The 27,830-nt window shown below is 49.1% G+C and overlaps 1 protein-coding gene across 3 annotated transcripts in view; it reads right to left on the reverse strand.

The window, feature by feature from the left end:
* ATP2C2 (ATPase secretory pathway Ca2+ transporting 2) overlaps positions 1–27,830 on the reverse strand; it is a 77,137-nt gene that overhangs the window by 33,129 nt on the left and 16,178 nt on the right. For all 3 annotated transcript variants that reach the window (XM_027513899.1, XM_027513897.1, XM_027513898.1), the window contains exons 2-9: positions 21,658–21,768; positions 19,399–19,515; positions 15,718–15,807; positions 14,394–14,429; positions 14,214–14,275; positions 10,723–10,831; positions 220–369; positions 74–142 (exon numbers count right to left, since the gene is read on the reverse strand). In XM_027513899.1, coding sequence (XP_027369700.1) covers positions 74–142; positions 220–369; positions 10,723–10,831; positions 14,214–14,275; positions 14,394–14,429; positions 15,718–15,807; positions 19,399–19,515; positions 21,658–21,768 — 744 coding nt within the window. The remainder of the gene's footprint in view (positions 1–73; positions 143–219; positions 370–10,722; positions 10,832–14,213; positions 14,276–14,393; positions 14,430–15,717; positions 15,808–19,398; positions 19,516–21,657; positions 21,769–27,830) is intronic.

The raw sequence follows: 27,830 nt of genomic DNA on the forward strand, positions 1-27,830 counted from the left end.
TGAACACCCAGTGCAGCCATGAATAAACAAATAATCTAAAAAAGAAAGAAACCCAAAGCCCCCAGTCCCTTACCTCTTCAGCCTGCATCATCTTGAACACCTCTCCAAACTGGGACTTTTCTCCTGTTCCGATCACGACGCCCTGCGTCCAGGAGAGAGGGGTGTGAGGTCTGAGGCTGAAGGCCCACAGGTGAGGGACGCCAAGGCCCCGGGGCTCACCTGGCCCTTCCCGCACTGCACCAGGGTCCCCATGAAGACGATGTTGCTCAGGGTCGTGAGGTCACCCTCGCCTGTCAGTGGGGTATCTGTCTTACTGCTTGGCTCGGCTTCTCCCGTGAAACTGGACTCGTCCACCAGGAGGTCTGTGACCTGGGGGGGAGCAAAGAGAGAAGGTGTAGCACCAGCCCCCCAACCTGTGAGCTGGTTCAAAGCCCAGGATAGTGTCTGACACCTTAACGTCACTGGTCAACAGACAGCAAACAAGAGCGCGCTGAAATCAGGAAACAAGTATCACAACACGGCCTCTGGTGACTCCAGGAATCAGAAAAGCTTTGCATATGGGACCCCTTTCAGAAAACATAGCAATCTCAAATCCTGTTTTAACACCCTTTTCAATTTTAATAAAACTTTTTAAAAAAAACTTAGGCAATGGTTAAATTAGAATATCCCTTTCGGATCATCCTATCTTTCCCCTAACTCCCACATCCTGCCCACCCTGGGGTTCCCACACAATCCGTGTGATTTGAGTAGCACTGAGCCGGGTTACTTGATGATAGCCTAAGGTCATGTCAACACCTGAAACACACATGCAGTCACAGATACACATACTTCCTGATGTTTCCAGGGTAACATTTCCAGAACACCTACTATGCACCAGGTCCAGCACAGAGCACTTCACAAGGCTTATTGCTTAATCCTCACACCCTCCGTGAAAGACACTATTATTTTATCCACTTTATAATATTAAAAAAAATATTTAATTAATTAGTTAATTAATTAGGCCGCACCCGGCTTAGTTGCCGCATGGGGGATTTTCGATCTTCTTTGTGGTGGGGAGGACCTTTTAGCCACACCACGTGAACTTCTATCTGTGGCATGTGGCATCTAGTTCCCTGACCAGGGATCGAACCCTGCATTGGGAGCACAGAGTCTTAGCCACTGGACCACGAGGGAACTCCCTTATCCACTTTCCATTTGGGGAAACTGAGGCATGGGCTGATTAAGAAATCTGCTCTAATCAGCTCATTAGCGGCAGAGCAGAGGTTTGAACCAACACGGTGGCTTCAGAGACTGCATTCTTAACTATCAAGGTCTTGCAGAAGTGACCACAGGCCCAGCAGGTATCACTCAGGAGGTGAGTCTTCCATGGCCAGAACCATGCCAGGTACCACCAAGGATGTGCAAGGTATCTAGGGTATACTCTACCCCTAAGGGACTTCTCACTGAAGCAAAAAAAGAGCAACTAAAAGAAGTTATCTTCCTGCAAACTCCCAAAAGAACAGTTAGATCGGCCTTTTTCAAACAGAAGTCTGTGAGTTCTCTATACTCCCAAGTTTTACCATTCAATACCAATCTATAAAAATGTGCACACTTCCAGGGAACCCCAGTCCGCAAGGATGACAGGAGCCACCACTTGCCAAGTAATATCCGTCTAACCCTTCAAGTTCCTAACAGAACCCCGTGGCATTGGGCCTGATGATGGCCCCCATCCCACCCCCTTAGCCCTGTTTCCCAGCTTCCCTGGCAGCTCACAGTGTCTCCACCCTCTGGACAATGGTCTTTGTGAAGATCTCTGAAGGCGGCTGAGCTGACAGCTCCTCCTGGCCCCCTTCACCTTTCTCTCTCTCTGCTTGGGTCATTGTGCTCATGGCTGGAGCTCCACAAGCCATTTTACAGGTACTAACAGGATGCCACAGCCCAAGAGGGCAGAGAGGAGGGCTGGAGAAACCCAGGGCCTTTCTTCCATGGGGAAGCCACCCCGTTGGCTCCACTTCCAGGCTCTCATCACATGAAATGGGAATAAACCCCTGCCTCTTCAAGCCCATGTACCTACCTCAACCTACCACCACAAACACAACTACTAACTGATCTTCATGTTTTATCTCCAGGACATCGGAGCAAAGTCATATGAGCTCACGGGCAGCTCCTAACCCACAATGAAAGAAGAAATGCGGAAAGTGAGTCATCCAGAACCACCAGATGTTGACCCCACAGGTCCCAGGCAGCAGAAACCACCACACCTCCGTGGTTCAAAATTGGGGAAGGAGTATGTCAAGGCTGTATATTGTCACCCTACCTGGCATGCTGCGTCCGTGGGACTGCAAAGAGTCAGACACGACTTAGCAACTGAACAACAGTAACCATGGCAAACAGAGATTCTGTTTCTAGTAAATGTGGTCTAATTGGACATGATAATAATTAGAATAAGTTGTAACTTACTTAATTTGAAGCACATAGATTTTGTATCTAACTTTATGTTTGTTCCATTGAAGTTACACTGTAATAAGATGGTAAGTCAGCAGTGAAAGAGAATCCTGCCATTGCCTGAGTTTGAGAGGCATAGTTAGAACAACCTGACACCCTAATCGGATCTATTCTGCCTCAGAAGGTTCAGGAAACAGGAGTGTGGAGTGGTGGTGGGGGAGGATGAGCTGCAGAGTTTCTTGGAGGGTCTAGGACATGAAACAGGCCTTGAGGGATCAGCAAACACTGGTAAGAGAATCAGGCAGGTCTTTCAGGAGGGAAAAGAAGGCAAGTTGGAGAATTGCTGGTGGGTGGACTTGGTGATAATGAGTTTGATCAAAGCAATGGAAGAGATGGGGGGAGGTAAATAAAGACCACTCTTCCCCCAGCAGCCCAGCCACAGACTGAAAGGACAGAAGAAGCCCAGCACGCCAAGCAGTGGGACCAGGCCATCCTCTCTGGGGACAGGTTCTCAGGCGTGGACAAAGGTGGGCAGTATCCCAGGTGCTGAAGCCAGTGCAGGGGTTTGCTGGAGGGGGAAGAGTTGGCCCTGCTCTCACGGGGCCTCAACTCCATCAACATGAGAAAGTGAAAGTCGCTCAGTTGTGTCTGACTCTTTGCGACCGCGTGGACTGTATTCTCCAGGCCAAAATACTGGAGTGGGTAGCCTTTCCCTTCTCCAGGAGATCTTCCCAACCCAGGGATTGAACCCAGGTCTCCCGCATTGCAGATGGATTCTTTACCAGCTGAGCCACCAGGGAAGCCATCACCACGAGAGGGCACGAGCAGAGAGACAGAAGGTTTGGTCTACATGGGGATGCGTGTGGGGACCAGCGTGACTGGAGCAGAGGACGTGTGGGAGGTGTGGCTGGAACCTAGTTGTGTCTGGCATCGGTTAAGAGATTGGGATGTAACCTTGTAAAGAATGAGGAGCCATGAAAAGTCTGGAGCAGAGAAGGACCCACATGGGGACATGTGCAAAACGATATTAGACATTAGAAGACAGGCCAGTTCCATCAGGAGGGGAAGCCTACAGTCCAAGAAATACAGGCCAAGTGAGGCACAGTAAGGCTCTCAGTGGGGGAGTACACATGGATGGGAGTGCCAGACAGCAAGAAGATGGAGCAAACTGGCAGCAAGTGGAGCTAAGCTGCAGGTTAATTTGTCCTGGGTGTTTTGTTCTGCTTTTTTAATCTTTGGCCATACCCGGCAGCATGTGGGATCTTCGTTCTCTGTCCAGGGACTGAACCTGCATTCCCTGCATTGGAAGGCAGAGTCTTAACCGCTGGACTGCCGGGGAAGTCGCTCTTTTCTGTTTTTAATTCTAGTCTTTACACTTGTACCAGACTATGTGAAGGCTGACTGCAGGTCCAAGAGCCCCCTGTGCTTCCATTCTGCTTCCCTAGTGGACCCATGACGATTAGAGACTTCTTAGGTTAACAAAAATCACATCCACATATTTGTGATTTGGGGAGCTTTAGTTTTTCCAGGTATAAGATGGATGAGTCACGAGTTAGAACATCATTTTCCCACTTGTGTCTTGGGGAACCCTCCTTCACAGGAACTTAATTGCTGCTCTGTGGAAAGTGGGTTCCATGGTGAAAACCAGTTTGAGGAATATGGGGGTAAACCCAGTGCATGGTCCTCTTTACTGAAGGACTTCCCAGGGGCTTTACTATGCAAAGGGGTGCTGACACTCTCCACGTGGGGGCTGCAGTGTGTGGACCACCCTGTGGGCCAAGTGTTGGGAGACACTGGGCTAGAAGGTCACTACATCTCCTCTTGTCCCAACACTAACCCCTTCAAACACACTGAGGCTCACATAATTTGCTTATTTTAAGTTTGGTTTTTGCTGTTTAAAGAAAGACCAATTAGAATATAACCTGCCCACCCAGTTTTTCAACTGGCCGAGTCAACAAGACTTTTAAGTCAGGTTCTTTTTTCAAGAACTTTGGAAATCAAATTCTTGAAACAAATGGAGGGTGATTCAGTGCTAAATGGGATGATGCTAAATTAGAGTGCAAGAGAAACTAAGAGAATAATTACTATCGTTGATAGTATGCTAACACACAGTTGCTGAGTGTATTTTTCTCATGAAACATTCACGACTATGCCATGGAAAAGATGCTGCTCTGATCCCCACTCTACAGATGAGAAAACTGAGGCTCTGAGAGCTTTGGAAACTTGCCCGAGGCCCCACAGCCTAGGTCATGTCAGAGATGGATTCTGCTGCATTCTCTTAGCACAGGCATCCATTCTCTCATAGGGTCTGGGGCGGGGCGATGGGCAGGCTAGACTGTGAACAGTCAGAGGGCAGAGTTTAATCTTGATCCACATGGTGTGGGGTCACTGCTGCTTCCTCCTATGGCAGGATGAGCCCCATGAACACAGAGCCTCAGAGGAGGACCCTCTGTGGGCCTGTTGGATTGATAAGATGGGGGCACTTTCCAGCTGGAGTGACAGCAGTGATTGCCCAAACATGAGGATCTTTCACAGAAAGAACCCCTACTAATTAGTTCAGTTCAGTTGTTCAGTTGTGTCTGACTCTTTGCGACCCCATGGACTGCAGCATGCCAGGCTTCCCTGTCCATCACCAACTCCTGGAGTTTACTCAAACTCATGTCCATTGAGTCAGTGATGTCATCCAACCATCTCATCCTCTGTTGTCCCCTTCTCCTCCTGCCTTCAATCTTTCCCAGCATCAGGGTCTTTTCAAATGAGTCAGTTCTTTGTATCAGATGGCCCAAGTATTGGAGTTTGAGCTTCAGCATCAGTCCCTCCAATGAATATTCAGGGCTGATTTCCTTCAGGATTGACTGGTTGGATCTCCTTGCAATCCAAGGGACTTTCAAGAGTCTTCTCCAGCACCACAGTTTAAAAGCATCAATTCTTCAGTACTCAGCTTTCTTTATAGTCCAACTCTCACATCCATACATGACTACTGGAAAAACCATAGCTTTGACTAGATGGACCTTTGTTGGCAAATTCATGTCTCTGCTTTTTAATATGCTGTCTAGGTTGGTCATAACTTCCCTTCCAAGGAGTAAGGGTCTTTTAATTTCATGGCTGCAGTCATCATCTTCAGTGATGTTGGAGCCCCAAAAAATGAAGTCTCTCACTGTTTCCCCATCTATTTGCCATAAAGCGATGAGACCAGATGCCATGATCTTAGTTTTCTGAATGCTGAGTTTTAAGCCAACTTTTTCACTCTCCTCTTTCACTTTCATCAAGATGCTCTTCAGTTCTTCTTCACTTTCTGCCATAAGGGTGGTGTCATCTGCACCCTATTAATTGGTGATACATTAAAATGTAAGAAAACAGACTTCAGCCAGCTGATCAAGGTCAGTATCAGCAGGGATGGGTCATGGTGATGGTCGGGGAACTAAGATCCCATAAGCTGCATGGCATGGTCAAAAAAAGGAAAAGACTTTAAGAAATAGAGTCTGTTTTTTTTCTTAAAAAGAGGAAAGGAGAGAGAGATGAGACAAAGATGCCTCCCTTGAAGACAGCTGGCCAGAAAAACAGGAACAATGGGCGTTAGGGGACTGGGAAGGGGTGAGGATGCAGGCAGGGAGGTGGGTGTGGGTTTGGATATGCTGGAATGGAGGTCGCTATCTGTCCATCTGTCTCCTGCCAAAGGCCAGGCCTTCTTCTGGGCCCTGGGAATCCAGTAGTGACCAAGACAGACAAACTCCCTGCCTTTGTGAAGGGACCTTTGCCAACAAAAGTCTGTCTAGTCAAGGCTATGGTTTTTCCAGTAGTCATGTATGGATGTGAGATTTGGACTATAAAGAAAGCTGAGTGCTAAAGAATTGATGCTTTTGAACTATGGTGTTGGAGATTCTTGAGAGTCCCTTGGACTGCAAGGAGATCCAACCAGTCCATCCTGAAGGAAATCAGTCCTGAATGTTCATTGGAAGGACTGATGTTGAAGCTGAAAGTCCAAAAGTTTGGCCACCTGATGCGAAGAGCTGACTCATTTGAAAAGACCCTGATGCTGGGAAAGATTGAAGGCAGGAGAAGGGGATGAAAGAGGATGAGATGGTTGGAGGGCATCACTGACTCAATGGACATGAGTTTGAGTGTACTCTGGGAGTTGGCGATGGACACGGAGGCCTGGTGTGCTGCAGTCCATGGGGTCGCAAAGAGTCGGACACGACTGAGCGACTGAACTGAACTGAGCAATAAACAGGAAAGCAAAGTGACACTGGAATGAACAGCAGGAATCCAGGGTGGGGGGAGGGAGGGGAGGTGACGCCTCAGGAGAGGGATCAGGGAGGCCGGTGGGGAGGGGACGGGTTGGGGCTGAGGCCTCAGGAATGAGAACAGCTAAGTCCTGCTGGTGGGAAGTAGGTTCCAGATGGCAGGAATGGCCCTCCTGTGTGAAGATGCGCTTCGGGCAGCTGAAAGGTGCAGTGCATCTGGCTTCCAAGTCAGGGCTGAGCACCCAGCTTGGGTCTCCTCTGCCTAGAACAGCTGATCCACGTCCATTCCAGAACGGCTCAAAAGGCACTGCTTCCAGGAAGCCCTCTGTGACTGCAGTGGGCCAGTCAAGTCTGTCCTGTTTGGGAAGTCCAGAATCCCCTGGGCTTTTCCCACAAGCTTCCCTGTGGTGGATGTCGCCTATCACTCCAGGCTATAAAAGCAGAGGTCTCGTCTGTTCTCACTGTCTCCTCAGCACAGCACAGGTCCTGGCACGCAGCAGTACCCAGGAAATATCTGTTGACTGACTGACGGGGATTTGGGAGGGGTGCCCTCAGGCAAGCAGGGAAGGAGGAGAGGCTTAGAGGAGGGCTTTGAGGGTGGGGGGTTGAATAGTAGCCCCCTACCATCCAATCCCTGAAGACACCCAAGTCCTAGTCCTTGGAATTTGTGAAAGTGTTGTCTTAGCAGCAAAAGAGACTGTGCGGGTGTGATTAAACGGATGGGTTTGCCATGGGGAGATTAGCTTGGATGATCCTGGGGGCCCCTAAATGTCATTACAGGGACTTCCCTGCTGGTCCAGAGGTCAGGACTCCACGGTCCCAATGCAGGGGCCCCAGGGCCGATCCCTGGTTAGTGAACTAGATCCCACATGGCACAGCTAAAAGATTCCTCATGCCACAACTAAGACCTGGGGCAGCCAAATAAATTAATTAAAAAAAGAAAAAAGAGATCAACTGATTTTAAAAAGGGTCCTTATGAGAGGGGAATCAGAGCGGTGTCTGAGAGAAGGAAATACAAAGACAGAAGCAGTGGTTGGAGTGATTCAGGGGTACGAGGCAAGAAATGTGGGCGACCCTGGAAGCTAAAAAATGCAAGGGAACCAATTTTCCCCTGAAGCTTGGGAATGGGGAATACAGTCCTGCCAACGCCTTGATTTCCACCCAGTGAAACTGAGTTTGAGTCTGACCTCCAGACTGCAAGATAATACACTTGTGTTGTTTACACCCCTAAGTATGTAATACTTTGTTCAGCAGCTCTAGACACTCGATACACTGAGGAAACCTGGAGGGAGAGCCAGAGAGCCAGGAAGAAAGTCCGGAGAGCTGGCTGTTGGGAAAGAGGTGGTGGAGGCTGGGGAAGCCAGTCTGGCGTTTATGACTTGGCGTGGATTTTATGATCAGCAGCACAGCCTGTGTGTACCGTACACGGGACACCTGCTTTCATCATCAAAGAAAAGGACACATTACCCAGAGGCAAAGAGCGCTCACCCCGAAGATAGGGGTGAACGCCTCTAAGCCAGGACTCCTTCCGAGATAAGGCTCTCTTCCCAGATGTCAAGGTCATGCCTCTCACTGCGTATGTCCTAATCTGTCCTTTTGGTGACCTTGAAGGAATGTACCCCTGCCATGTCTGATGGAATTTCTTTTTCTTTGTTGTGACAGGGTACAAACAGCGCTGAAAACCGTGCTTCTCAGGAGCAGTCTGTCTGGGCTATGGCGAGCCTGTCTCCCGGGCTACAGTCCTCGGTTTGGCCCACGTGCTCCGTTCTTATTAGCGATTGTTTGCATCGACACAGGGCCTGGAGTCTGGGCTCCGGAGCCAGATGGCCCAGATTCAAGTCCCCTCTGCCCCACTGACTGTGTGGGCTCAGCCCTCCAGGCTTCTGTGTCCTCACTGTAAAAGGAGAGCACTGTCCTCTTAAGGTCACTGCAGATGAAGCAAGGCGGTTTTTACACAGTGGCTAGCGCCGATCTGATTGTTACACACGGTTGACCCTTGGACAATGCAGGGGGCTGCTTTGATGCCTCGGAGCAACAAAGCCCCTGAGCCGCAACTACTGAGCCTGTGCTCTCGAGCCCGGGAGCTGCAACTCCTGAGCCCACGTGCGGCAATTCCTGAAGTCCGGACGCTCTAGAGCTCAAGAGAGCTTCCGCAACAAGAGAAGCCGCTGCAATGAGAAGCCCTTTGCACCGAAACTGGAGAGCAATCCCTGCTCGCCACAACCAGAGAAAGCCCACACGCAGCAAGGAAGACCCAGCACAGCCAAATAAATAAAATTATTAAAAAAAAAAACTACTATGAGTAAACAAAGCTACTGATCTGCAAAAGGACCAGAGAGAAAATCTGCAGAGTGTTGGCGGCCGGTAGCCTTGAAAAAGTCCTTGTGCTGGCAACGACCAGATACCATTTAATCTGATAGAAGCAGGGCAGGAAGAAAACCAGTTGAAGTAGGAGGGGAGTTATTTGGGGTTTAAAAAATTCTTTCAAGGAACTGTTGTCAAGCTTGGTAATGATAAACAGTTAAACCAATGGCTGATATTCGGGACTCTGTCCCCACCTCGGGGCGCTGCGCAAGCAGGCTGATGGTCTTAGCTCAGTTCGGCATCATCAAAACTCCTCGAGTTGGGAATGAACATTAACCCCTCTGACAGATGAGGAAGCTGAGGCACAGAGAGGTTAAGCTACTTGCTCAAGGTCACACAGCTTCTGAAGGATAGGACTTGGCTAATGGCCAGCCCCAGGGCACTAATCACTTCACCGCTCTGCCTCCCTGTAGCGTCCATAGTATACATGCGTCCTGTCTATCAGCTGCCCAGTATGTGGACAGCCCGCCCCTGTACCTGGGGACTCCTCCACGTTGCAGGGCAGAGCCCATCCCTAGGGAGGCATGGACAGTGTCAGACTGGTTTCCCCAGCTTTCTCTGCAGGTGGGGCTTGGCCACTGGATAGCGGCTCCTCTACTGGGAACCACATGCCCTGGACTCGAAGGCTGGATGCTCGTGTAGGGAGAAGCAGACGGAGAGGAATTCACCCTGGTGTGGGGTACACTTGCTGTGCCCTGCCTGGGGATCTGAAAACAGGGGCAGAGGAGCTGGAAAGCCCGGGTGCCCTCTGGCCCCCACCTCACCTTCAAAGCCAGGCTCAGGGTGCTGTAAACGCAGGTCCCGGAGGTTGGCTCCCAGTCTCTTTTGTCTCCCTCCACTCCCTACCTCTCTCCAGGCCACCCTTCCAACAGCTTGCTATTGACCCAGAGAACACCCCGGAGGTTGGCTCCCAGTCTCTTTTGTCTCCCTCCACTCCCCACCTCTCTCCAGGCCACCCTTCCAACAGCCTGCTATTGACCCAGAGAACATGTCCTCCTTAAATAAATAAATCAGGCCGATAACCGGGGCTTAATCCTTTATCACTAAAAGCTTTGAACAATCCTTAAACCTTCTTGGCAGGGATCATAAAATAGGTTACTCCCATCAACGGATCTCTCTGAACCTGACTTCACCTTTTCTTTTTTTTTTTTCTTCCTTTTCTTGAGGATTCAGGATCATCTTCGACAGCCTCAGGGAATGTTCTGTGAGGTTGTGACACCCTGAGACCCGCAAAGGTTGGGGATGGAGCCCCACACCCGACGTCCCAAACTGCACTCTTAACAAAGGCTTGTGCTACTTTCTATGGCTAGACTAGTTGTTATCCTTGAGATTAAGCAGTCTGACAGTGCTTCTGTCTGCCATCAGTATGGTTGCTTCTAGAAGCAACTTATCCCTCATTCCTCAGCTATAAAACCATTCCTCAGCTATAAAATTCCTCTCTACTGCAGTAGGCTACAAGCTAGAAAATCATATAACCAAAACGTGTTAGGCTTATACTTACATGAGAATACATAATTTATGAAATGCCATCGGAGGAGCTTTGTGCTTAAAATTAGCTTGCTTGCTAACTTTCTGCTTGTGTGCACACATGCCTATGTCTGTGTATATGTGTGTGCAAGAAGGAGAGAATGCCTGCCTCCGAGAAGCCAAGTGTCTGCACGGCCCCTGGACCGGGGTCTGGGCCCCTCACCTCTGTGAGACGGATGTCAGCAGGGACGCGGTCTCCGATGGAGAGAGACACGATGTCTCCAGGTACCAGGTCTCGAGCTAGCAGGTGCTGGAGCTTTCCTTCTCTTACGCTGCATTTTAAACAGGAAAAAGCAAATGCATCCATGTTGACATCTCAATTTTAGGCACTTTGATAAACTTGAGCAAAGGTTACAGAAATACATTTTCTCTTTCCGATGTGGACAAATGCTTGTGCTTTAATGGTTTTATTATTTTTTAAATTCACATGTCCTAAAAGACTCTTGGGAAAGAGCTTATCTCCTGGGAGAACTTGGGCTTCATTTGAAAAGTGAGGTGACTACTGTTCACCCTGCTTAGAAACAAGGCGGGGCCACACGGCCTCTAGAAGCCTCTGCAGGTCTAGAGAAGTGGTTCCTTAACAAAGCTGGCAGCTGGCAGTGCTTCTGTCCTCGGAGAACACAGCGCTCTGGTGTGCAGAGCCCAGCTCTGACCTCAGGGACAGCAGAACCTTGTTAAAGCCAGGAGGAGCACCTTAAGTGCCCGAGAAACCAGGGAGCAACCCACCCCCAGGCCTGGGACCGCACTTCATGGCTGTTTGCTGTTAGACATAGGCATGCTTCTGTGTACAGGCTCCCACTGGAACCCACGACATGCTGCTCCTTACCCAACATGGCAGAAGCCCCCCGGCGGGACCTGTGCCCCTCCCTGGGCCTCCCTCCTGTAGCAGCCAGAGAGTTCTTAAAGCACAAAATCAGATCACAACTTCCTCCTGCTCCAAACCCTCTCCAAGAACCTGGGAGTTAGACCCAGACACCCTACCTCCTGCCACGCACCCCCTTGAATACACCCAGCTCTTTCCAGTCTCAAGGTCTTTGTGGATCTTGAATGGTGGAGCAGACACTCCCCTCTTCCTTGTTAACAGAATGCAGTTATCCAGGTACCTTCCTTTCTCCCCGCAGCAGAGTGCTCCGGGGGTGGGTCCTGACAGGCTGAGACGATCAGGGTGACCCCATCCCCTGCCCGTGACTGATGTAGACACAGGCATGGTCTACAACACTGGCCTAAGAGATAGGAGTGGCATTTGGCAGGGGCTCAAGAGAAAGGTTTTCTCATTCTTTACAGACACACATGGCCTCTTCTGTTGGACTTTTTCATCTTTATCATGTCTGGTTGTGATGTCTAGAGCTGTGGCAGCCATCCTGGGGCCATGAGGGAATCCAGAATAAGAACGAAGCCAGCAAGCTGAGGATGGCAGAGTAAAGAAATAAAAGGACCAGGTCCTTGATCCCATCTTGAATTAACTAGCCCCACTGGCCCCTCACCTCAGATCCCTTGCCATAAGACAACACCATTTCCTTGTGGTTTGTGCAGCTGAATTTTCTGGGGTTTATAGCCAAGAGCACCTATCAGATAGACGTCTGCTCTTCTCTCGACTCTTCCCATGGCTGGCCCCTGCCATTTATCAGGCCTCAACTTAAAGGTCAGCTCCACCTTAAATGTCAGAGCAGAGTAACCTGCCAGCCAGATATTCAAGATTGTTCCCACACCTCCACCAGTCACTGCATCTCCATGAGGTTCTCTTTCATTTTTGTGTGGCTTTGGCTTTCAGTCTTTTTGGCTTTAATGCACCTGCCTCATTCCAAAATCATTTCATTCCTTCACTTCATTATCTGCCTCGCCTGTTAGGAGTGTGAGAGGTCCAAAGGCCAGGGCTTTCCTATCTCTCACCTGGGACATCGCCACGCACACAGTGGGTGCTTTATAAATATTTAATGAATGCACAAAAGATGGAGGTAAGCAGGAAGGGTCTGCAGGGCAGATGCCTCTCCTGACATGGGGCTCGGGGGCTCGGGGAGGCAGGCTGTGTCCCTTCACTGCTCTTTCAACTCTCCCAGGTTGCCTGCCTCTGCGGCTCTTGAAAATAAAATTGTCTTTCAGAAGCAACTCCCAGGGACATCAATAATGCATACTATTCGCCTGAAAGGCCAAGACTTGATATTTAAACTTAAGATCAGCTCATCAAACCCCATAAATCATGGATGCTTCTGTCTGCTTATAGGATTACGTCATACATCACACGTCTGGATTTCTGACACCTTGTTCATCCCATTATTAAGCCCAGACATTTTTACTGCCCCCCAAAAGAATCTTCTAGAATTGACTCATGCCTCTCATGCTTTCACAGCATGCTCTTTTGGTCTCTACTTTGTTACTCATTATTCTCTGCCTTGTATCTCTCTCTCTCACACACACACACACACACATACACACACTTTTCACTTGCTGACTCCTTGAGAGGAGGGACCTCGCACTAGATCTTTCTATCCTCCAGCTCTATGCTCAATTATGCCATCTGTATGCAAATATATGTTAAGGTTCTTTCTCCCAGCTTATCCTTGGGATAAAAGAGAGTTACTATCTGTTGAGATCCTTCCAAAGTACCTTGGATCACAAGATATCTGCAGTGACTTTCTTATGAGTGGCAGTGTGTATTTGGGAAAGACACAGGACTTAAGACAACCTCAGCTGATGCCAGGAAGGGTGAGGGAGAAGACCTGGGCCTTTTCCAAAGTGGTTTCATGTTTACAAGGAGAATAACTGGTTGGGGATTGCTGATATACTAAAAAATTAAATTGAAACACACACAACAGCGGGCCTGCAACATTCTCACTTCTGCTTCTGCCATTTCCTTTACCAAGGGCAGCGGCCCCTGCAAACCCTCTAAGCTGAGCCATCTGTGAGCCACTAGCCTGTGAGGCTGCTTGAGTTCAACTTAAATAAAATGAAGAATTCAGTCCCTTGGGTGAAGTCCTCAACAGCCATATGTGATTAGTGACGCTGTCCCGGGCAGCGCGTATGATGGAATCTTCCAGAAAGTCCCTTTGCACAGCACTGAGCTAAGCAGACAGGCCCAGGAGGTAAGGGGAGACATTCTTGTCTTTCCTTTTTAAACATCTTTTGGGAGGGTGATGTGATAACAAAAGGCAAAGCAGGAATGTTCGGGTAGGAAAGAGGCTGGCGGGCAGCTGAGCAAATGGCCAGGGTTCATCACTGAGCTGTCCACCCGCTTCGATCAGAGTTCTGAGGCCTCAGCTTATTATTAAAGCCCTCCGCCTCAGCTTCTGAGCCTCAGGAAAAATGTCAAATGCCTTCTAGGAAAAATGCACACAATTTTGCACACTTCATCACAGGTTTCGTGGGCCACCCTCTTCCCAAAGCCCTGTCATCCATGGCCCCCAGGCTGGGCACTCGGATTAGACCCCAGTGACAGAGTGGAGGCCCAGAGAGACCGAATGGCATGCCTAAGAATGCACAGCAATCCGCTGGCGGGGCAGAGGTCAGGTTTGCTAACCCTGGTGAGCCACAGTTCTCCCATATCACACAACAGAGGACATAAATCTGGCTAAAGTTTTGCCAAACTTGCCAGCCCACTGACTCCTCTGATGAACCACAAAGTCCTGGGGTTAGGTGGGCCGGAGGTCTCCGACTTACCAGTTGCATTCGGGGGGAACCAGCTTTGTCAGCTCTTCCAGAGATTTCTCTGATCTGTACTCCTGGCCGGAAGCACATGAAACAGTGTGTTTAAGTGGGGTCAGGGGTGTGGGGGGCTCCCCACAGAGCTCTCATCAGCCCGGGTGACCCCGCCCGGGAACTCAGGGCACATATACACACCTGGATGAAGGCGACGGTGACCACGATCAGCACAGCCTAGGGGGCAAACGGAGCGCACGTTAACACCCATTGCCAATGAGCAGGTAAGTGACCCAGGGGAGGCCTCTGTCTTCCAAAATGTATTTCCTTTTTCCTTGCAAACTAGAGCACTGTGCAGAGATTTAGAAAACAGAGGAGCCGGAAAAGCACTCTCAATTCTGCCTCCACAGGTTCACATTTGGGGATTATCTTCTTAGAGTTTTTGGCATAGATACGCTTGTAACACAGGATGATACACTACAGATACGATCATTTGTATCTCACCAGCATTTAGTAACTGGCCACCTGACACGAAGAGCCAGCTCATTGGAAAAGACCCTGATGTTGGAAAAGATTGAGGGCAGGAGAAGGGGCTGACAGAGGATGAGATGGTTAGGTAGCATCACTGACTCAATGGGCATGAATCTGAGCAAATTCCAGGAGACAGTGAAGGACAGAGGAGCCTGGCGTGCTGCCGTCCACAGATCACAAAGAGCCAGGCACAAATTAGTGACTGAACAAATAACAACAAAGCTGCTAATAAACATGATTTCACATCAGAAGATGTGGATCTAGCCTCAGGCTTTTGAACAGCAACCCTGAATTCCACCGCACGGAAGGAATCTCTTTTTGTTTTTCAAAAGACAGCACTTGACAGATTGAAGGAAGCGGAAAGAAAGTCATTAACCAAAAGGTCACATATAAGAGCCACGTGTAAAAGGTCACACAGCGCAGGGTTCTGTTTATAAGAACGACCCAGGACAGGCAAATCTGGACAGACAGACAGCAGACAGTGCTTTCCAGGGGCTGGTGGGGGTGGGGGATGACTGTTGAATGAGCACAGGGTTCCTTTCAGGGCAACGAAAACATTTTGGAACCAGATACAGCTATGGTTTTTCCGGTAATCATGTACGGATGTGAGAGTTGGGGAGCAGAAAGAAGGCTGAGCGCTGACAAATTGATGCTTTCAAACTGTGGTGCTGACTTCACCTGAGAAATCGAATTCTTCATTTTATTTAACTTGAATTCAAACAGCCTCACAGGCTAGCAGCTGCCCCTGCTCCTCCTGCCCTCAGTCTTTCCCAGAATCAGGGTCTTTTCCAGTGAGTCAGCTCTTCGTGAGGTAGAAGAACATGGACACTTCTTGTCCTTTCTTTATGCTGTGTTTTCTACTTTTTTTCTTCTTCTTACAGCCTAGTTTTTTTTCTCCTTGCATAACAAAGGTAAACTGAGACTCAGCAGGACCTCGGCAGCCAGGTCTGGGATGGGGGGGCACTGTCCCCCGACTCCCATGGGGTGCACTCACCACGGCGATGCTGATGGCATCCTCATACTTCTTTGTGAGGACGCTCACCAAGGCAGAGGCCAGGAGCAGCAGGATCAGGGGATTCTTGAACTGAAAAAGGAAAAACAGGGCAGTGGGATCTTGTCTAGGCTCATGGACATCAGAGACCAGGCCTGCTCTAGTGGAGCAGCGTCAGCTCTGCACCCAGAGCCTGGCTTCCAGGCCGGCCCTGCAGTGACCTGAGGGCCAGGAGGGGAGGACTGTCACCACCCAATGGTTCTCCTCCGCCTGAAGACCCACCACTGCGGTCCACCCAACACTGGCATCCTGGGGTCATCTCGACGGTGTCCCTGTCACCAAGACACCAGCCCTGGCCCTGCCTTCCAGTTCTTGGTCTTGCCTTGTCACGTCTCCTTGCTGCTCTGGGTCAAAACCTGCCCCTCAGGGCCAGCATCCTGTTTGCTCCATTCACAACAGGTCCATCTCAGAAACTCTGATGCAGGTTTCAGGATTTTGTGGGAAGCTCTCTAGTAGGTCTTTGGGGGTTGACTCCCACTAAAGGGTCTCAGACTGGAGCACTGGGGCCCCCAGGCAAGCCAGCTTTCTGAAAGTGTGATGACCCCCGTGTCCTAGCCCAGCCCTAATAAAGATTGATGGGAAACTTCCCCAAGGGTGCAGGCATGTGTCTGCACAAGGGACCCCTCCAGCCACGGGTTCAGGGTTAGCTCCGAGGTCCTCAGTCCTGGCTGGGGCTACTCTGAACAGCTGGGACCAGGCACTGGCCTCACCTTGAACTCTAATCCCAAGCCCAGAACCTCGCCCCCTCCCTGGTGGCTGGACCCAAGCAGCCCTCCAGACCAGCACAGACATCACCAGCCTCCCTCCGCCCCTCCTGGAGACCATGCCAAACATCTGCCTTGCTCCATCTCACATAGGTGAGTCACCATGAGACACCGCACACAGGTATCAGGCCCAGTGCGGAGACCCCACCACGGGCCAGTAGTACTGCCCTGGCTATAGATAATGAGACCCTCCCAGTTCTGATGGGGCCCCTTTTAAGCCCACATGTAAAGCAGGACAGGCAGAAAGCGGTCTGCCGAAACCTTACTGTGTGGGGAAGGGATGGTCACCAGAGACGTTCATTACAATAAACAGTAACCGCCCCCAAACCAGCGTTTTCCGAGCACCTCTTCCAAGCCACGCCCTGTGCTCAGCACTTTACTGCATCATTTTATAGGCTCCTCCAAACCCCATGACACTTGTGGCTCAGCTGGTAAAGAATCTGCCCGCAATGCGGGAGACCTGGGTTCGATCCCTGGGTTGGGAAGATCTCCTGGAGAAGGGAGAGGCTACCCACTCCAGTATTCTGGCCTGGAGAATTCCACAGACTGTATAGACCATGGGGTCGCAAAGAGTTGGAACCGACTGAGTGACTTTCACTTTCACAACCCCATGACACAGGTACTGTTAAGTAGTCCTGCTTAATGATAAATGACCAACCCAGGTTTCTGAAAGAAACTGAACTGCCGAGGATTCATTTAGATCAGGCAACTCCAAAACCTGTGCTCTTAACAGTTATGCTCGAACCAAGGATAGCTGGCAGACACTGGGGCTGGGGGCAACCTTTATTAATCATGTAATACAGGCTCGGCTTCCTCTTAAGTAAAATTCAGAACAGGAGGGACTTACTAGTCCCATTTCCTAGATGGGGACAATTGAGGCTCAAGGCAGATTGGTTGCAGACTCAAAGTCACAAGGCTGGAAAGTAGGATTAAACCCAGCAGTCTGACTCTAATCTACCTCTGCTTCGTGACTCTGGGGCAGGGATTTGGGGCCATGCTAAGGTAGAATTCCTAGTGGTGAATCTTGAGACAGAGAAGTAGGACTGCCTTGTTAAGTGGTGAGATCCCTGTCACTGGAGGAGACAGACAGGAGAACCACAGCATCTGGCATGGAGCAAGTGCTCAATGAACACAAAGAATTAATAAGTGAGGGCACATGGACTTCCTGTGCTTGTCGAGGGCTAGAAAACACGGCCATCGGAAGCTGCCTTCCAATCCCACAGGGATACCCTGAGATGGATCCTTGAACCGATGAGGTTAAGATGAATAAGCATGTTTCCTGCTCTTACAAACTGAAGAGATTTCATTCCTGGAAAGGTCCTGGCTGGAGGCTGGATGACAGCCCTGGGTGTGAGGTGTTAGCCGGCAGAGGCTAGGTGAGCAGGGCCTAGTGGAAGGGGCAGCCGGGGCAGAAGTGACCAAGGCCGGGCTTCAGAAGGGAGAAGGTCCCCCACAGCCCATGTGTCAGCCTCCTTCCCTGAACTTCAACTTCCAGGAGCCTCTGCTGTCTCTTCCCAACACTGGCATTCCAGGAAATTTCTGGGTTGGCCAGAGTCACCTGCATACCTAGAAGCCTCTTCTGGTGCCAAAATGTGTCAATGAATGACATCTCTAGGGCACTAAGAACTAACCAATGAGCAGGGTGGGGACCAGAGGAGAAAGGAGAGTGAGGATGCTACAAGGAGGGCTGTGATTGGTCCCTGATCTGACCAATCAAGGAAGCCTTAAACATGAGCCATGGGAAGGCAGCAGAAGCCTGGGGTATTCCTGAGCTTGACTGAGAGGGAGGTGTCAGGAATGGGAGAGGGTGTAAAAGCCAGGGAGGGGAAACTGAGGTAACCGTGGCTTCAGGTATCTGGGAAATTCTGCCTGTTAACTGGAGCTTTCTGAGCTGGTCCTGGGTGGGAGGTGGGGTGTTGATTTCTATACTGGAACTTGCAGCAGGATCTATTTCAATTTTTTTCCCCTTCTTTCCCGTGGCTTCCAGGCATTTGACTGATACAACATGTATTCAGCACCAGTGGCAAAGGCTAAGAGGGCCAGGGGCTCTGGAGCCAGCTGCCTGGCTTCACTTCCCAGCAGCAACACTTAACACTGCAGGACTCTGGACCCTGGCTGCCAGGTAGACTACAGGACACTCAGTTAAATGTGAACTTCAGAGAAACAAGGAACTTTTAAAAATTTAAATACAAGTAGGTCCCATGAGACATTTGGAACATACACTAAAAAACTCTCCTTTGCTTATCTATCTGAATTTCAAATGTAACAGACATCTGTAAATTTATTGGCTAAATCTGGCAGCCCTACACAACCTGGGAATGTTTCAGCTTCTCTGTATTGCACTGTCCTCAGTAGGTAAAGAATCTGCCTATAATGCAGGAGACCTGGGTTTGGTCCCTGGGTTGGGAAGATGCCCTGGAAGAGGAAATGGGAGCCTGCTCCAGTATTCTTGCCTGGAAAATCCCATGGACAGAGGAGCCTGGTGGGCTACAGTCCATGGGGTCGCAAGAGTTGGATATGACTTAGCGACTAAACCACCACATCTCAAAGCAGGGATCTAGAGGAAGAGTAAGTTGATGTTTACTTATTTACTCAGCGTGGTGCCTGGCACATGGTTACCTCTATGAATGGAAAGACTATTATTCGTGACTGTGGCCGCCATGGTAGTTAGTGAGTCCATCTCTCAGCTAGGAGCAGCCTGAAAGGGGCAAGCCTTCTTTGACCTTGTAGTATAGCTGTTCTATGTGCTGAGACTCGTCGACGGACACCCTCAATCCACAGTTACACAATGAACGGTGGCTCCCTTCCTCACCCCCAGGGTTACACTGGTTAATGCACAGAATGATGGCCATCATCCCACCTGATCGAGATATTTCTTCCACACAGGTTCCGTGTTATCAGCAACAAACTCATTCCAGCCATGGACCAGCCTGCGCTGCGTCACTGAGAACTCTGACAGCCCATTCTGTAAATCTACCTGGAGGGAGAAGGACGGGCAGGTAAAGATCAAGGAGCCCACGTCACAGGATTCCCACTCTAGAAGCCAGCCGCTTCCACGATGATCAAGGAAAATGGGCTGTCCACAGAGGAGAGGGGACCAGCTCAGAAACCCCAAGCAAATGGGCAGAGACAGTAGGAGACCTACAATCTCATTCTTTTTCAATGAACCCGCACTTCCGCCCTACAGATACTACAGAGAAGACAGCCTTGGGTCTACATTTCAGGGTCTGCGATTATAGCATGGACACCTGGAGATGCAGGAACACTTACATTTTCATCTTAAGGAAGATGAGTCTGGGACAGTCAAATGGTGCAGCTGCCATGTGGAAGTACCTCCAAAAATCAAAAATAGAACCACCATACAATCTGGCAATTCCACTACTGGTTCCACTACTTTCTTGATACTGGTACGTATCAAGAGAATTGGAAACCAGTCTCAGTGAGGTATCTGTCTATCCATGTTTGTAGCAGCATTATTCACAACAGCCAAAGGTGGACGTGACCTGAGTGTCCATCAATGGGTGAATGGATAAGGAAAGTGTGGTACAGACACACAGACATACACACACACAGGAATATTATTCACCACCAACATGGAAGTTTCAGCTTTGCAAGAGGGAAAGAGCTGTGGAAATGGGTTGTACGACAACGTGAAGGTACTTAACACTTTGGAACTGTACACTTAAAAGTAGTTAGATGGTAATTTTTAGGTTGTGTATTTTGCCTTGAAACAAAGAAAAAAGGCCTGCCCTTAGAAACAAAAAAAGCTACATGATTCCATCATGCATGCCTTGTGCCAGATACAATTTCAAGCTGTTTATACAAACTGACATTAAATATAGTGAATTTAAGAGTCAATAACCATGTAAGGAAACTTTGTTGTCCTGGTGGCAACAAAAGCTTCACTGTCTTTAAAAAGTGGATAAGAAAGCTCTACCAGGGACTTCCCCGGTCCAGTGGTTGAGAATCCGCCTACCAATGCAGAGGACACTAGTTTGATCTTTGGTTGGGAAGCTAAGATTCCACACGCTGCGGGCAGCTAAGCCTGTGTGCTGCAATGAAGACCCAGTGCAGCCAAAAATAAATAAATAGTACAGAAACAAAGCAAAAAAGTTCTACCAGATGGTTGAAGTGATGGGAAGGCTGGACTGATTTCTAGATTCTTTGGAATAGAGCAAGAAAATCACGCTTTTTTCCTAGGTAGGGGAAAATGTCTTGGCAAGGAAAACATATTTCCTTCCCCTCTCCAAATGCTAACAAGTGGGACTTGAATTCAGTTGGGCTTCTGAGTATTCTCAAGGAAAGGCTGGCCTGAAACAGTGACCTCCAGCTTCTCTGAAACTGTGGTATGTGAGCTTTCGTTAGTGGACTTCTATTGGCTTTCCCAAAGTGTGGTGGGTTATGAGTCAACACACACACACACACACACACACCCCATGTTTGCTCGGCTAAGTAAAGATAACCGAAACCATAAAGCAAGCTAACTCCTTCAGTCTCACAGGGGACCCTCATGGAACGGAAGTGGTCTTCAGTTTGGCTTTTGTCTTGCCCTGGCCAGGAACCCAAATGCACCAGAAGAAACTGGCGAGAAGCTGGTTTCAGTCACTGGCAACACCATGAATTATAAAACATGAGAGGTGGGAATGGCAGGTGGTGAAGAGTTTAAGCTTGAATGTCAAAACACCCGGATTCAACTCTGACTGAGCTGCTATGGAAACTTGGGGGTCCCCTGAGACACTCTCTGTCTCTCCTCAAGAGGGAGGGGAGATATTTATACTTATAGCTGATTCAGGGTGTTATATGGCAGAAACCAACACAGCATTGTCAAGTAACTATCTTCTAACTAAAACTGAAGAGAAAAGAGAGAGAGAAAGACAGGCACAGAACACTAGGAGGACCGTGGCCACCAGGAAGGGCTTCCAGGGCTCATGGCCATCAGTGTGGGCGCCCTTCCTGGTGGGGAAGCAGAACCGTTCAACAGCAGGAGTATTTTCTAACAGTGATGATAACAATGTGTCATAGCTCAGGACTGTGAAGCCATTTTCAGGACCTCGAGCCGCTTTCCTCTTAATCTGAAAACCCCACAGCCCCAGGCCTCAGAGACAAACTCAGTTCTTACGTAAAATGCTTTGGCTAGGTCCTCTCTGTGGCATTTGCTTGCTTCCTTGGGTTCCAGAGCCACCACTGTCTTCTCTTTCTCGATAGCTTTCAAGTCATTTTGTCCATCAATCTGTGAGGAAAAAAAAGAAGTAGGATTGCTCTTAGGTGCACTGGTCTTATACGGATATGTCTTTTTAAAATATAACATACAAAGAGAAAGGGTGCAGATCTGAAGTGTATAGTTCAGATTTTTACACACTGACCCATATAACCAGCCTCCAAATTGAGAAACACACATTAACATAAACAGCCCCCAGGAGATGTATTTTGCTGGGGTTTGAACTCTGTGCAAATGGTAACATGCAATAGATATGCTTTTGTGTTTGGGTTCTTTGACTCAAGGTTATTAGTTAGATTCATGCATGATGGTGTGTGTGGTGATGGTTCGCTAATTTTTCATGGCTGCACAGTATTCCACCAAATAAGCATGGCACAATTTATTTTTCTGTTTTACTGCTGATGGATTGTTTCCAACTGTTGGCTGTTATTGACGCATCTGTTTTCAAACAAATTTATTTTACTGAATGGAAAATCACAAAGCTGACAGAGCAGGGCAACAATTTACAGATTTAGAACCCTGGACCTTGAACTTCTGGGATTCTCAGTTAAGAAGGCACTGAACCACAGAGAATGGTTCCTGATGGTGACTGGTGGTATCATGGCCTGTTTTGGGAGACATTTGCAATAACCTAAGACTTTATTTTTTGGGGCTCCAAAATCACTGCAGATGGTGATCGCAGCCATGAAATTAAAAGATGCTTACTCCTTGGAAGGAAAGTTATGACCAACCTAGATAGCATATTCAAAAGCAGAGACGTTACTTTGCCAACAAAGGTCCATCTAGTCAAGGCTATGGTTTTTCCAGTGGTCATGTATGGATGTGAGAGTTGGACTATGAAGAAAGCTGAGCACTGAAGAATTGATGCTTTTGAACTGTGGTGTTGGAGAAGACTCTTGTGAGTCCCTTGGACTGCAAGGAGATCCAACCAGTCCACCCTAAAGGAGATTAGTTCTGAGTGTTCATTGGAAGGACTGATGCTGAGGCTGAAACTCCAGTACTTTGGCCACCTCATGTGAAGAGTTGACTCATTGGAAAAGACCTTGATGCTGGGAGGGACTGGGGGCAGGAGGAGAAGGGGACGACAGAGGATGAGATGGCTGGATGGCATCACCGACTCGATGCACATGAGTTTGAGTGAACTCCGGGAGTTGGTGATGGACAGGGAGGCCTGGCATGCTGCGATTCATGGGGTCGCAAAGAGTCGGACACGACTGAGCGACTGAACTGAACTGAAGAAAAGGGGGAAACCCAGTTGAGGTCTGGGTGCCCAGCAGGTCTGGGAAGAAGCCACGTGAAAGACCTGAAGGGCACGGGAGGACATGGTAACCTCAGATAGGAGAATGGTGAGTATTTTTGCAAACTTATTCCTAGTATTCTGACACCCAGGACTAGATAATCATCTTTTCCTTTTCACCAGGTAGTTGGCACAGGGAAGGAGGAAGGGGAGAGGCTCTGCCTAACAGCCTCTTCCTTCATCTGAAATAGAGACAGCAAGTCCCCCTTTTACTTCATGCCAAACTGCTCCCTGCCCCTCATGTCCCAAAGGCCCCATTTGCTCAGAAATGGGCTGCTGACCACACCCACTTCCTGGGGTTGCTTCTCACTGTGCCAACGACCAGGAAGCAACCAAGGATTATTACACGTATCACTCCCCCGACTCTCTCCATAAGTCGACCTCACCATCTTCACTGTGCGAGATCCACCTCCTGGAGAAATGTACATCACAGCCCGAGACAGGATGTTTTGTCTGCTCTCAAGACCTGGTTCAAGTGTACCAAATCGAGGGCTTAATTCTTGCTCACACCACAGATGGAGGCAGTCCTGGGGTTACAGGAACTTCCTGCCTGGCTGTTCCCTAGCTTACCATTTCTGTCTGGCCACAACCAACCACACCCAATTCACTTTTTAGGTAGCAGCTCAAGCAACTCTGAATGTATAAATCCAGCCCTCTCCTCCACCTTCTCCTCTCTGTCTTTCTGTCTCTCTCTTTCTCTCTCTCACAAACACACACATATCCCATGTTGGAAACATTTGGATAGATTCCAGTTGCTCTCAGGACAGAACCCTACTGTCTCCAAAATGGCTGCAGCAGACCCCCACCTCGCACCCACCCTCCCTGTGTTCCTCCCTCCTGGTCTGGGAGGGGCAGCAGTATACCTAGCTAAAAATCCCCTGCCCACTGGAGGAGTCCCGTGACCCCCAGGAGTGTGCTACTCCAGTGCCCCTGCTGAAGATGGCACATTTTCCCGGCTGCCAAACCAAACATAAAATCAAGGGATCTCGACCAAGGGCAGTTTCCCCCCTGGGGGACTTTGTTAGTGCTTGGAGATGTGTTTAGTCCTCATAACTGAAGCAGGGGTGGTACTGGCATCTAGTGGGTAGAGGCCAGGTATGCGGTCAAGTACCTTACAAGGAATGACTTGGAACAGAAAGGTCTATACTGCTGAGGGCAAGAAGTCTCACTTCAGAGGTCAAGGACTGTCTTGTCCTGACATCTCAGACCAGACAGCCACCTGCTCTACCCTCTCAGCACCCTGGACGTCCCCTTGATGGCGCCTACACCACGGTCACATGCATAATGACCAGCAAGTGACTATCACTTAAATGCCTCCCTCTGCTCACAACTCAGCCCCTCCAGAAGGCGGGGCCAGCACCTGGTGCCCAGAGGCTGCTCCATGGACACTCATGAGCTGGAGCCCATGAGATCAGTGCCTGTGCACATGTACTTAGCCCCACAGGATGGATGACTAGACACCCGCTCTCGGCCGCAAGGCTCTGCTTACCCTCACCATCAGTGCTGCCCAGGAGATGCTCCAGCTCCGCTTGCCAGCACATCTCCTCGGGCAGATGACAATCTCCCTGACTGATCAGAGTTTGCTCATCTGCAAAACAGGGGTGATGCTGGCCAGCTACCCTCATCCTGCCTTTTTTTTTTGGAATCAAACATATGTGTGCCTAGACAGGATGTGACATGGTCCAGACCTCCCATAAACCCCTAGGAAATGCAGGTCCATACCTGCCCCAGGGACCAGGCCTCTGGCACATGGCTGGAATAACAATGATGGTGATGTCACTTGGGTTGTTTAGCCACATTTAGGTAACTCAAGAGCGGGAAGATGCACAGAGCAACAGAAGGGGCATGGAGGTTGGAATTGCACAGACCTGGGTTCAAATCCTCCTCGGTCACTGACCAGCCCTATAACCAGGGACAATAATCTGTCTCAGGTTGTTCTGAAGATTTAAAAACACCCAACGCTGGGGACTTCCCTGGTGGTCCAGTGGTTAAACATCCACTTGCCAATGCAGGGGACGGGAGTTCGACCTCTACTCTGGGAAGACCCCGTGTGCTGTGGGGCAACTGAGCCTGTGCGTCATGACTGCTAAGCCTGTGCTCCACGACAAGAGAAGCCACCGCGATTAGAAGCTCGCGCACCGCCATGAAGAGGAGTCCCCACTCACCGCAAGTAGAGAAAGCCCGAGAGCAACAACAAAGACCCAGCGCAGCCAAAACAAACAAAAAGCAAAATAAAAACAACCCAGCTCTGTAGTTGCACTTTGCATGGGGCAGGTGCATTCAGTAAATATTCCATAGAAGATCAGTAGCCTAAAGACCCAGAGGGATTTAAGAGGTGTGGTGACCCCAACACTTCACAGCCTCTCTCTCTGACTTTGTCTTGCCGGGGAGATGTTTCCTGACATTCTCAATGAAGTTTCTATAAGTGGCTGTAGAAGATACATAAATGCTTGAATCTGTGTGGTTTTATTTTTAAATTTTTACTTATTAATTTTTTTTGAATCTGAAGGTACAGATAGGAAACCTGTGAGTTCTATTTTTTAAAAATCTTTGATTTCCTTTTGATGCTGCTGCTGCTACTGCTGCTGCTGCTAAGTCACTTCAGTAGTGTCCAACTCTGTGCGACCCCATAGACGGCAGCCCACCAGGCTCCCCCATCCCTGGGATTCTCCAGGCAAGAACACTGGAGTGGGTTGCCATTTCCTTCTCCAATGCATGAAAGTGAAAAGTGAAAGTCAAATCGCTCAGTCATGTCCGACTCTTAGCGACCCCATGGACTGCAGCCTACCAGGCTCCTCCGTCCATGGGATTTTCCAGGCAAGAGTACTGGAGTACTGGTGCCATTGCCTTCTCTGCCTTTTGATGCTAGGCTTAAATAATTTCTCTATATATTTCAATTTTTTTTTAAAGGGTCCATCAACAGATCAGTGGGTAAACAAAATGTGATCAAGCCCAAACAATGGAATATCATTTAACCTTAAAAAGGGAGGAATTCTGACACCTGCCACAACAGGAATGGAGCTTGAGGATGTTACGCTCAGTGAAACACACCAATTACAAAAGGACAAATACTGTAATGACACCACTTACGTGCGGAACCCAGAACAGACAGACTCATAGAGACAGGAAGTAGAAGGGTGCTTACCAGAAGCTGGGTAATTGTTTTTGTTTTTGCTGTGCCGCTTGGCTTGCGGGATCTTTGTTTCCCAACCAGTGACTGAACCCAGGCCACGTCAGTGAAAGCTCTGAGTCCTAACCACTGGACCGCCAGGGAACTCCCAGGAGTTAGTGTCTACTGGGGACAGACTCGGTTGGAGAAGCTGAAAAAGTTCTGGAGACGATGGCTGTGATGACTGGACAACCACGTGAATGTACTCAATGCCACTGAACCGTGTGCTTGGAAACAGTTAAGATGGTAAATGTTTTGCACATTTTACCACACACACAAAATCCAGAACAAGAACAAAACAAAACAGGATCAAAGCCATCCAATCCCTCTGCCTTTGTGGCCAAGACTAGCAAGAATTCCCACCCTTTCTTGGGAACTCTGTGTGTCCCTGGGAGCCAGCCAGATGGCTGAAAGAGGCTTGTGTGGATAAGGGGAGGGGCTGGGAAGGCGGCCTGGAGGGGGAGGGTCCAGCGGGAGGATCCTAACCCCAGCTGTGTTCCGTGACCATGACCGTGACCATGACCGTGGGGACGGAGTCTGAGCCCAAAGTGGGAGGCTGTCTAGCCTCCAACTGTGCTCTGTAAGTGAAAGCCACGGACATACTTCCGGGTCTGTGAACAAGAGAACTGAAAAAAAGGGATGCGAATAAAGACGAGCTCTTTGCTGTTCATAGCAGCACAATTCGGAACAGCTCAGAGTCCATCCGCAGATGATGCAGTAACAAGGTGTGCTCTCTCACACAAAGGAGCATCATTCAGCCTCAAAGAGGAATGAAGTGCTGGGGCTTCCCTGGTGGTCCAGTGGCTAAGACTGCGCTCCCAATGCAGGGTGCCTGGGTTCGATCCCTGGTCAGGGAACTAGATCCCACATGCGGCAAGCAACTAAAAACCCCACAGGCCGCAACTAACGAGCCCATATGTCGCAACTAAGACCTGGCACAGCCAAATACATAAATAAAAAACAGATTTTTAAAGAAGGAATGAAGTACTGATGCATGCTACACTATATGTTGAATTGTGTCTTCAAAAAAAGGTATCTTGATATGGAAGCAACCGAAGTGCCTATTAATAGATGAGTGGGTGAGGCAGATGTGGTGTCTACATATGTACACACACACACACACACCCACAATATTCCTACTACTCAACCATAAAAAAAAGAATGAAACCTCACCATTTGCAACAACATGGATGGACAGGGAGGGTGTTATGCTCAGTGAAGTCAGACAGAGAGACAAACACCGTATGATATCGTTTATATGTGGGCTCTAAAAAGCAAACCCGTGAACACACGTAACAACACAGAAAGAGACATAGACACTGAGAACAAACACGGGGTTGTGAGAGGGGAGGGGTGGGGAGGAGAGAAATGGATGGAGGAGATGAAGAGGCGCAGACTTCCATTTGCACAATAAGCGTGCCACAGTATAAACACACAGTGTGAGGACTATGTAGACTGATTCAGTGATGTCTTTGTATGGTGACAGACTGTAACGAGGCTTATCCTGGTGATCAGTTTGACATGATCATCATATCGAAATGACGTATACCAGGAACTAACATATTGTTGTAGGTCAATTAAACTTCAGAAACAAACAAAATCTGATCT

The sequence above is a fragment of the Bos indicus x Bos taurus genome, chromosome 18 (genome assembly GCF_003369695.1).
Source record: "Bos indicus x Bos taurus breed Angus x Brahman F1 hybrid chromosome 18, Bos_hybrid_MaternalHap_v2.0, whole genome shotgun sequence".
NCBI lineage: Eukaryota > Metazoa > Chordata > Mammalia > Artiodactyla > Bovidae > Bos > Bos indicus x Bos taurus.